Source organism: Stenella coeruleoalba (assembly GCF_951394435.1).
Source record: "Stenella coeruleoalba genome assembly, chromosome: X".
In the NCBI taxonomy this organism is placed as follows: Eukaryota; Metazoa; Chordata; class Mammalia; order Artiodactyla; family Delphinidae; genus Stenella; species Stenella coeruleoalba.
Window position 1 is genome coordinate 92,876,044 of NC_137152.1, and position 10,533 is coordinate 92,886,576.

General features: G+C 42.6%; 1 protein-coding gene across 1 annotated transcript; it reads left to right on the forward strand.

The window, feature by feature from the left end:
* Positions 1 to 1,221: 1,221 nt before the first annotated feature.
* On the forward strand, positions 1,222 to 1,830 carry LOC307180636 (cell division cycle-associated protein 4-like; the record flags this gene model as incomplete). The annotated part of the gene is made up of 1 exon (XM_079911002.1): positions 1,222 to 1,830. One exon carries the CDS (start codon positions 1,222 to 1,224, stop codon positions 1,828 to 1,830), a length of 609 nt encoding a protein of 202 aa, XP_079767128.1.
* Positions 1,831 to 10,533: the final 8,703 nt, after the last annotated feature.

Consider the following 10,533-nt stretch of genomic DNA (forward strand, 5'->3'; position numbering starts at 1 on the left):
ACCCAATCCAAAAATGGGCAGAAGACCTAAATAGACATTTCTCCAAAGAAGATATACAGACTGCCAACAAGCACATGAAAGAATTCTCAACATCATTAATCATTAGAGAAATGCAAATCAAAACTACAATGAGATATCATCTCACGTGGGTCAGAATGGCCATCATCAAAAAATCTAGAAACAATAAATGCTGGAGAGGGTGTGGAGAAAAGAGAACACTCTTGCACTGCTGGTGGGAATGTGAATTGGTTCAGCCATTATGGAGAACAGTATGGAGGTTCCTTAAAAAAACTACAAATAGAACTACCAAATGACCCAGCAATTCCACTACTGGGCATATACCCTGAGAAAACCAAAATTCAAAAAGAGTCATGTACCAAAATGTTCATTGCAGCTCTATTTACAATAGCCCGGAGATGGAAACAACCTAAGTGCCCATCATCGGATGAATGGATAAAGAAGATGTGGCACATATATACAATGGAATATTACTCAGCCATAAAAAGAAACGAAATTGAGCTATTTGTAATGAGGTGGATAGACCTAGAGTCTGTCATACAGAGTGAAGTAAGTCAGAAAGAAAAAGACAAATACCGTATGCTAACACATATATATGGAATTTAAGAAAAAAAATGTCATGAAGAACGTAGGGGTAACACAGGAATAAAGACACAGACCTACTGGAGAACGGACTTGAGGATATGGGGAGGGGGAAGGGTGAGCTGTGACAGGGCGAGAGAGAGTCATGGACATATATACACTAACAAACGTAAGGTAGATAGCTAGTGGGAAGCAGCCGCATGGCACAGGGATATCGGCTCGGTGCTTTGTGACCACCTGGAGGGGTGGGATAGGGAGGGTGGGAGGGAGGGAGATGCAAGTGGGAAGAGATATGGGAACATATGTTTATGTATAACTGATTCACTTTGTTATAAAGCAGAAACTAACACACCATTGTAAAGCAATTATACCCCTATAAAGATGTTAAAAAAAATTATACTGGAGGCCCCTCCCCAATGGCCCTGCCCCTCCCGGTGGCCCCGCCCAGCGGGCCCTCCCTCGGCAGTGGTGCCACAAGCAGAGTGGATGCTGGCTGCCAGATGTCTGAGGAGGGGGAACCCTCACAGGTCACCTTCTGAGATCATCGTGACCCCGCCCACCGACACAGCCTCTGGGTGACCAGGCACTGCCCATGGGCTGCTCCCTTCCATAGATGGCACAATGTTTGCTCGAGGGCTGAAGAGGAAGTGTGCGGTGGACGAGGAGGCCGCGCCGGCCTACAGCCTGCAGCGTCAGTCGCTCCTGGACATGTCACTGGTCAAGCTCCAGCTGTGCCACATGCTGGTGGAGCCCAACCTGTGCCATTCACTTCTCATCACCAACACGGACCAGCAGATTCAAGAGGAGATGACCCAGGATGGGAGATGGTGCATGCCGGTGCCCCAGACCGCAGGGCGGGCGTCACGCGACCTCCTAGTATCCACGGAGATCCTGTGTTGCTGCACGTGGGAGGGGGTTCACCCGGCCCCTGACCCCGGAGACCTGGCCTCTGAGTTCCAAGTGGTCCCAGCGGTACAGGCTCCCGGAGGCTCTCCAGGTAGCGTTTGGGGCAGGGATGGTCCTCAAGAAAACAGAGGAAGCTTTCATAAGTCGCTCGATCAGATATTTGAAACACTGGAGAGTCAAAGCCCCGGTGCGTTAGAGCAACTGTTTTCCGACGTGCACGGCTCCTACTACGACCTGGACGCTGTGCTGACTGGCATGCTGGGTGGTGCCAAGTTGATCCAGGACGGGCTGGACCATGTGGTGGATATCCTGGTGGAGACCTGAGCTGTGACTGGGGCACATAGCAGATGTGTTTGTGAGGCCGATGAAAACAGCTGGCACACTGGGGGTGTGGGTGCCCACTACCCTGCAGCTGGGGCTGGCCTCTGGTTTGTCTGCCATTAGGAGAACGACCCAGAACAGCATCTGGCCCGCTCCCCTCTCTCCCTCCCTCCTGGCTGGGAGGCTTTTCTGCAGGCCGGTCATCGCGCCCACCCTGGGCCCTTGTCTGTGTCCTGCTACAGCCCGACCAGAGGATGCCAGCCCCCTTCCTCATCCAGCCTCATCAAACTTTAGATAGGTGAATTTTCTAAAATTAAGTTTTATACGTTTTGGGCAATATTTTGTCTTAAGATATATTTTTAAAATTTTATAATTTTATCACTTTAGATTTTTTAGCTATTTTCTTAAAAATAATATATTTTGTCTATAAATATCCTCTGCTGCTACATTAGAAACTTTTATAACCTAAACAGTTGCAGTTGGTGTATTTCATTTATTTTAAGGTTTAACAAACACTGTTCTTTTTCCAACAAGCGTCACTGCCCTGAGTCTGCAGTGTCCACGCATGGTGATTTCCACTTTAGATTCAGGTGTGAGCCTTGCCCATATGCACTGCTGTGGTCAGAGCGAGGTCAGAGTTGAAGGCCTTGCACGGCGGTGCCTTTATCAGAACTGCTGTGCAAGCCATGTCTCCGTTAGACTTCAGTGTAGATTTTGGAGGGTTTTATTTATGCCCATTTATGTATGTGTCTTCAGAGCTGAAGGTCAGGTATGGTCTACCTGGAGATCATGCACGCCCTGAGGTGTCTTGGGCGGTGCCTCCAAAGGGTCTGAGACTCAGGGCCCCTCCTGCGCAGGTTCCCCAGCACAACTGACCTTCCTCCCGAAGATGCTGCCCTCTGTGTGCCCCTGCCTGGCTGGGCTGCTGGACCCGGGTCAGCTGGGCCCATGTGCCAGCGTGTTTGGGGAAGGTGTGTGTCAGTGCACCACTGGATTGGAGAATGTTAGCATAAATTTAAGCCTAGGATTAAAGAAATCTGTACACACGTCATTTATGGGCCCTCAATCTTGAGGGTCATTGACAGTGGGGTTGGCTGGGTGCTTTGTGATCCTGCCACAGGCACTGAGTCCACCCACAACTTTTAGATCTTTTTCACTTGTTTACAACTAAGACTGTACTCTCTCCCACCCCCACCCCACGTTTCCCATTTCTCATGCTTTTTCTTCCTTCTCCAGCCCTTAGCGAAAAGGGTGGTTTTCTTTTACGCATATGCTATTCTTAATAGCAGTGGTGTGCACCTCATTTTATTAAAAAATTATCCAACCAAAAAAACTTATACTGGAAGGAAATAAAGTGATTAACATTGAATTGAGAAATATTGTATTACTTGATTTTTCAGATACCTATAGTGTGTCCAGTCATTTGGACTTTAAGAAATCTGGAGGTGGATTTTGCTCTGATACTTAATATATCTACAACCTTGGCCAAGTTCTACTTGATAAGTCTCAGTCTCCTCATGTGAAAAAAAAATAGATAATTTTTAAAATCTGTATTAAAAGGCAGTTTTGAGAGTTAGTGATTATGTATGGAGCTTAGCATAGTGCTTCACCCACAATAGTAAGCAATCTAAATTTTAATTACTCTCATTAGTGTAGACACAAGATATCTGTAAATCCATTTTGTTCCACTGTGTGTGTGTGTGTGTGTGTGTGTGTATGTGTACACGTATGTCTCAGTTTCATCAAACTCCTTACACAGGAGTTTCTTCTCCTTTAGATGACCATTTAATAATATAATTGTTACCAAACTGAACTCAGGTTCACTCGCCTAACACTCAGCAAAGCCTGTCTACTGACACTGAGTTGTGGTGAAGGAAAGTACAGCAGTTATTGCAGGGCACCAAGCAAGGTGAATGGGCAGCAAATACTCTAAAAACCCAATCTCCTTGATGGCTTCAAGGAAGGGTTTTTAAAGGCAATATAAGGGATGAGGGTTGCAGTGTACATGATCAGCTTGTGGACCTTCTTCTGATTGGTTGGAGGTCAAAGTGATGTTTCAAGAATCTTAATCTAGGGACTTTCAAGATGGCGGAGGAGGAAGACGTAGAGATCACCTTCCTCCCCACCAATACATCAAAAATACATCTACATGTGGAATAACTCCTACATAACACCTACTGAATGCTGGCAGAAGACCATAGACTTCCCAAAAGGCAAGAAAATCCCCATGTACCTGGGTAGGGCAAAAGAAAAAACAGAGATAAAAGAATAGGGATGGGACCTGCATGTCTGGGAGGGAGCTGTGAAGGAGGAAAAGTTTCCACACACTAGGAAGTCCCTTCACTGATGGAGATTGGGGTTAGGCGGGGGAGGGGGAAGCTTCAGAGCCATGGAGGAGAGCCCAGCAACAGGGGTGCAGAGGGCAAAGCAGAAATATTACTGCACAGAGGATTGGTGCCAACCAGCACTCACCAGCCTGAGAGGCTTGTCTGTTCACCTGTTGGGGCAGGTGGGGCCTGGGAGCTGAGGCTCAGGCTTCACAGGTCAGATTCCAGGGAGAGGACTGGGGTTGGCTGCGTGAAGACAGCCTGAGGGGGCTAGTGCACCACAGCTAGCCAGTAGGGAGTCCGGGAAAAAGTCTGGACCTGCTGAAAAGGCAAGACACCACTGTTTCAGTGTGCATGAGGAGAAGGGATTCCTTCCCCATGTGCCCAAAGAAGGCAGAGCACCGCCTAAGCGAGCTCCAGAGACAGGCGTGAGCCACAGCTATCAGCTCAGACCCCAGAGACAGACATGAAATGGTAATGCTGCTGCTGCTGCCACCAAGAATCAAGTATGCAACCACAGGTCATTACCCACAGCACACCCCCTTCCCGGAAGCCTGTGCAGCTGCCACTGCCAGGGTCCCATGATCCAGTGACAAGTTCCCCAGGAGAACACACGGCATGCCTCAGGCTGTTGAAACGTCACACTGGCCTCTGCCACTGCTCGCCCCGCACTGCAGTTATGACTACTGTACCTCTCCCTTCCCATGGCCTCAGTGAGCAAGAGCACCCTAATCAGCCACTGCTTTAACCCCTTCCTGTCTGGGCGGGGAACAGACACCTGAGGACAACCTACACGCAGAGGTGGGGCCAAAACCAAAGCTGAACCCCAGGAGCTGTGCGAACAAAGAAGAGAAAGGGCAATCTCTCCCAGCAGCCTCAGGAGCAGCAGATTAAATCCCCACTATCAACTTGATGTACCCACCATCTGTGGAATACCTGAATAGACAACGAAACATCCCAAAATTGAGGCAGTGGACTTTGAGAGCAACTGTAGACTGAGGGTTTGCCGTCTGTGACTGATTTGTTTCTGATTGTTATGTTTATATTAGTTTAGTTTTTAGCACTTGTTATCACCAGTGGATTTGTTTACTGGTTTGGTTGCTCTCTTCATTTTTTATTATTTTTTCAAATTTTAATTATTTATTTATTTATTTAATATTTTTTCTTTTATTCTCCCTTTTCTTTGGAGCCATGTGGCTGACAGGGTCCTGGTGCTCTGGCCTGGTATCAGGCCTGACCCTCCAAGGTGGGAGAGCCAAGTTCAGGACACTGGACGACCAGAGACCTCCCAGCCCCAAGTAATATCAGTCGGTAAGAGCTCTCCCAGAGATATCCGTCACAGCTCTAAGATGCAGCTCCACCCAATGGCCAACAAGTTCCAGTGCTGGACACCCCATGTTAAACAGCTAGCAAGACAGGAACACAACCCCACCCATTAGCATAGAGGATGCCTAAAATCAGATCAAGTACACAGGCACCCCAAAACACACCACCAGATGCGGCCCTGCCCACCAGAGAGAGAAGATCCAGGCCCACCCGCCAGAACACAGGCACCAGTTCCCTCCACCACGAAGCCTACACAAGCCACTGAACCAAGCTCACCCACTGGGGGCAGACACCAAAAACAATGGGAGCTACCAACCTGCAGCCTGCAAAAAGGAGAAACCTAACACAGTAAGATAACAAGATGAAAAGACAGAGAACTATGCAGTAGATGAAGGAGCAAGGTAAAAACCCACCAGACCAAATAAATGAAGAGGAAATAGGCAACCTACCTGAAAAAGAATTCAGAGTAATGATGGTAAAGATGATCCAAAAGCATGGAAACAGAATGGAGAAAATACAATAAGCGTTTAACAAGGACCTAGAAGAACTAAAGAGCAAGCAAACAACGATGAACAACACAGTACATGAAATTAAAAATTCTCTAGAAGGAACCAATAGCAGAATAACTGAGGCAGAAGAATGGATAAGTGACCTGGAAGATAAAATAGTGGAAATATCTACTGCAGAGCAGAAAAAGAATAAAGAATGAAAAGAATGGAGGAAAATCTCAGAGACTTCTGGGACAATATTAAACGCACCAAGAGTCAAATTATAGGGGTCCCAGAAGAAGAAGAGAAAAAGAAAGGGTCTGAGAAAATATTTGCAGAGATTATAGTTGAAAACTTCCCTAAAATGGGAAAGGAAATAGTCAATCAAATCCAGGAAGCGCAGAGTCCCATACAGTATAAATCCAAGGAGAAACATGCCAAGACACATATTAATCAAACTATCAAAAATTAAATACAAAGAAAAAATATTAAAAGCAGTAAGGGAAAACAAACAAATAACATACAAGGGAATCCCCATAAGGTTAACAGCTGATCTTTCATCAGAAACTCTGTAAGCCAGAAGGAAGTAGCAGGACATATTTAAAGTGATGAAAGGGAAAAACCTAAAAGAAAGATTATTCTACCCAGCAAAGATCTCATTAATTCGATGGAGAAACCTTTACAAACAAGCAAAATTTAAGAGAATTCAGCACCATCAAACCAGCATTAAAACAAATGCTAAACAAACTAACCTAGGCAGGAAACACATGGAAAAGACCTACAATAACAAACTCAAAACAGTTAAGTAAATCGTAATAGGAATATACATACTGATAATTTACTTAAATATAAATGGATCAAATGCTGCAACCAAAAGACATAGACTGGCTGAAAGGATACAAGAACAAGACCCATATATATGCTCTCTACAAGAGACACACTTCAGACCGAGGGACACTTACAGACTGAAAGTGAAGGGATGGAAAAAGATAATCCATGAAAATGGAAATCAAAAGACAACTGGAGTAGCAATTATCATATCACAAAATAGACTTTAAAATAAAGACTATTACAAAAGACAAAAAAGAACACTACATAATGATCAAGGGATATTTCCAAGAAGAAGATATAACAATTGTAAATATTTATGCACCCAACATAGGAGCACCTCAATACATAAGGCAAATGATCACAGCCATAAAAGGGGAAATCAAAAGTAACACAATCATAGTAGGGGACTTTAGCACCCCACTTTCACCAAGGGACAGATCATCCAAAATGAAAATAAACAAGTAAATACAAGCTTTAAATGAAATATTACACAAGATGGACTTAATTGATATTTATAGGACATTCTATCCAAAAACAACAGAATACACTTTCTTCTGAAGTGCTCATGGAACATTCTCCAGGATAGATCATATCTTGGGTGACAAATCAAGCAAAGTAAATTTAAGAAAATTGAAATCGTATCAAGTATGTTTTCTGACCACAACGCTATGAGACTAGATATCAATTACAGGAAAAATCTGTAAAAAATACAAACACGTGGAGGTTAAACAATGCACTACTAAATAACCAAGAGATCACTGAAGAAATCAAAGAGGAAATCAAAAAATACCTAGAAACAAGTGACAATGAAAACACGATGACCCAAAACCTGTGGGATGCAGGAAAACCAGTTCTAAGAGGGAAGTTTATAGCAATACAATCCTACCTCAAGAAACAAGAAACATCTCAAATAAACAACCTAACCTCACACCTAAAGCGATTAGAAAAAGAAGAACAAAAAAATCCCCAAAGTTAGCAGAAGGAAAGAAATCACAAAGATCAGATCAGAAATAAATGAAAAGGGAATGAAGAAAACAATAGCAAAGATCAATAAAACTAAAAGGTGGTTCTTTAAGAAGATACACAAAATTGATAAACCATTAGCCAGACTCATCAAGAAAAAAAGCAAGAAGACTCAAATCAACTGAATTAGAAATGAAAAAGGAGAAGTAACAATTGACACTGTGGAAATACAAAGGATCATGAGAGATTACTGTAAGAAATTATATGTCAATAAAATGGACAACCTGGAATAAATAGGCAAATTCATAGAAAAGCAAAACCTTTCGAGACTGAACCAGGAAGAAATAGAAAATATAAACAGACCAATGACAAGCACTGAAATTGAAACTGTAATTAAAAATCTTCCAGCAAACAAAAGGCCAGGATCAGATGGCTTCACAGGTGAATTCTATCAAATGTTTAGAGAAGAGCTAACACCTATCCTGCTCAAACTCTTCCAAAATATAGCAGAGGGAGGAACTCGTTCTATGAGGCCACCATCACCCTGGTACCAAAACCAGACAAAGATGTCACAAAAAAAGAAAACTACAGGCCAATGTCACTGATGAACATAGATGCAAAAATCCTCAACAAAATACTAGCAAACAGAATCCAACAGCACATTAAAAGGATCATACTCCATGATCAAGTGGGGTTTATCCCAGAAATGCAAGGATTCTTTAATATACACAAATCAATCAAAGTGATACACCATATTAACAAATTGAGGATAAAAACCATATGATAATATCAATAGATGCAGAAAAAGCTTTTGATAAAATTCAAGACCCATTTATGATAAAAACTCTCTAGAAAGTAGGCATAGAGGGAACTCACCTCACATAATCAAGGCCATATATGACCAACAGACAGCCAACATTGTTCTCAATGGTGAAAAACTGAAACCATTGCCTCTAAGATCAGGAACAAAACAAGATTGCCCACTCTTACCACTATTATTCAACATAGTTATGGAGGTTTTAGTCATGGCACTCAAAGAAAAAGAAATAAAAGGAATCTAAATTGGAAAAGAAGAAGTAAAACTGTCACTGTTTGCAGATAACATGATACTATACATTGAGAACCCTAACATGCTACCAGAAAACTACTAGAGCTAATCAATGAATTTGGTAAAGTAGCAGGATATACAATTAATGCACAGAAATCTCTGGCATTCCTAAACACTAACGACGAAAAATATGAAAGAGAAATTAAGGAAACGCTCCCATTTACCATTGCAACAAAAAGAATAAAATACCTAGGAATAAACCGACCCAAGGAGACAAAAGCCCTGTATGCAGAAAACTATGATACTGATGAAAGAAATTAAAGATGATACAAACAGATGGAGAGATATACCATGTTCTTGACTGGAAGAATCAATATTGTGAAAATGACTATACTACCCAAAGGATTCTACAGATTCAATGCAATCCCTATCAAAATACCAATGTCATTTTTCACAAAACTAGAACAATAAATTCTACAATCTGTATGGAAACACAAAAGACCCCGAATAGCAAAAACAATCTTGAGAAAGAAAAATGGAACTGGAGGAATCAGGTTCCCTGACTTCAGACTATACCACAAAGCTACAATAATCAAGACAGTATGGTACTGGCACAAAAACAGAAATATAGATCAATGGAACAGGATAGAAAGCCCAGAGATAAACCCACGCACATATGGTCACCTTATCTTTGATAAAGGAGGCAAGAATATACAGTGGAGAAAAGACAGCCTCTTCAATAAATGGTGCTGGGCAGCAAAGGAAACCATAAAGAAGACCAAAAGACAACCCTCAGAATGGGAGAAAATATTTGCAAATGAAGCAACTGACAAAGGACTAATCTCCAAAATTTACAAGCAGCTCATGCAGCTCAATAACAAAAAAACAAACAACCCAATCCAAAAATGGGCAGAAGACCTAAATAGACATTTCTCCAAAGAAGATATACAGACTGCCAACAAACACATGAAAGAATGCTCAACATCATTAATTATTAGAGAAATGCAAACCAAAACTACAATGAGATATCATCTCACACCAGTCAGAATGGCCATCATCAAAAAATCTAGAAACAATAAATGCTGGAGAGGGTGTGGAGAAAAGGGAACACTCTTGCACTGCTGGTGGGAATGTGAATTGGTTCAGCCATTATGGAGAACAGTATGGAGGTTCCTTAAAAAACTACAAATAGAACTACCAAATGACCCAGCAATCCCACTACTGGGCATATACCCTGAGAAAACCAAAATTCAAAAAGAGTCATGTACCAAAATGTTCATTGCAGCTCTATTTACAATAGCCCGGAGATGGAAACAACCTGAGTGCCCATCATCGGATGAATGGATAAAGAAGATGTGGCACATATATACAATGGAATATTACTCAGCCATAAAAAGAAACGAAATTGAGCTATTTGTAATGAGGTGGATAGACCTAGAGTCTGTCATACAGAGTGAAGTAAGTCAGAAAGAAAAAGACAAATACCATATGCTAACACATATATATGGAATTTAAGAAAAAAAAATGTCATGAAGAACCTGGGGGTAAGGCAGGAATAAAGACACAGACCTCCTAGAGAACGGACTTGAGGTTATGGGGAGGGGGAAGGGTGAGCTGTGACAGGGCGAGAGAGAGTCATGGACATATACACACTAACAAACACAGTAAGGTAGATAGCTAGTGGGAAGCAGCCGCATGGCACAGGGATATCGGCTCGGTGCTT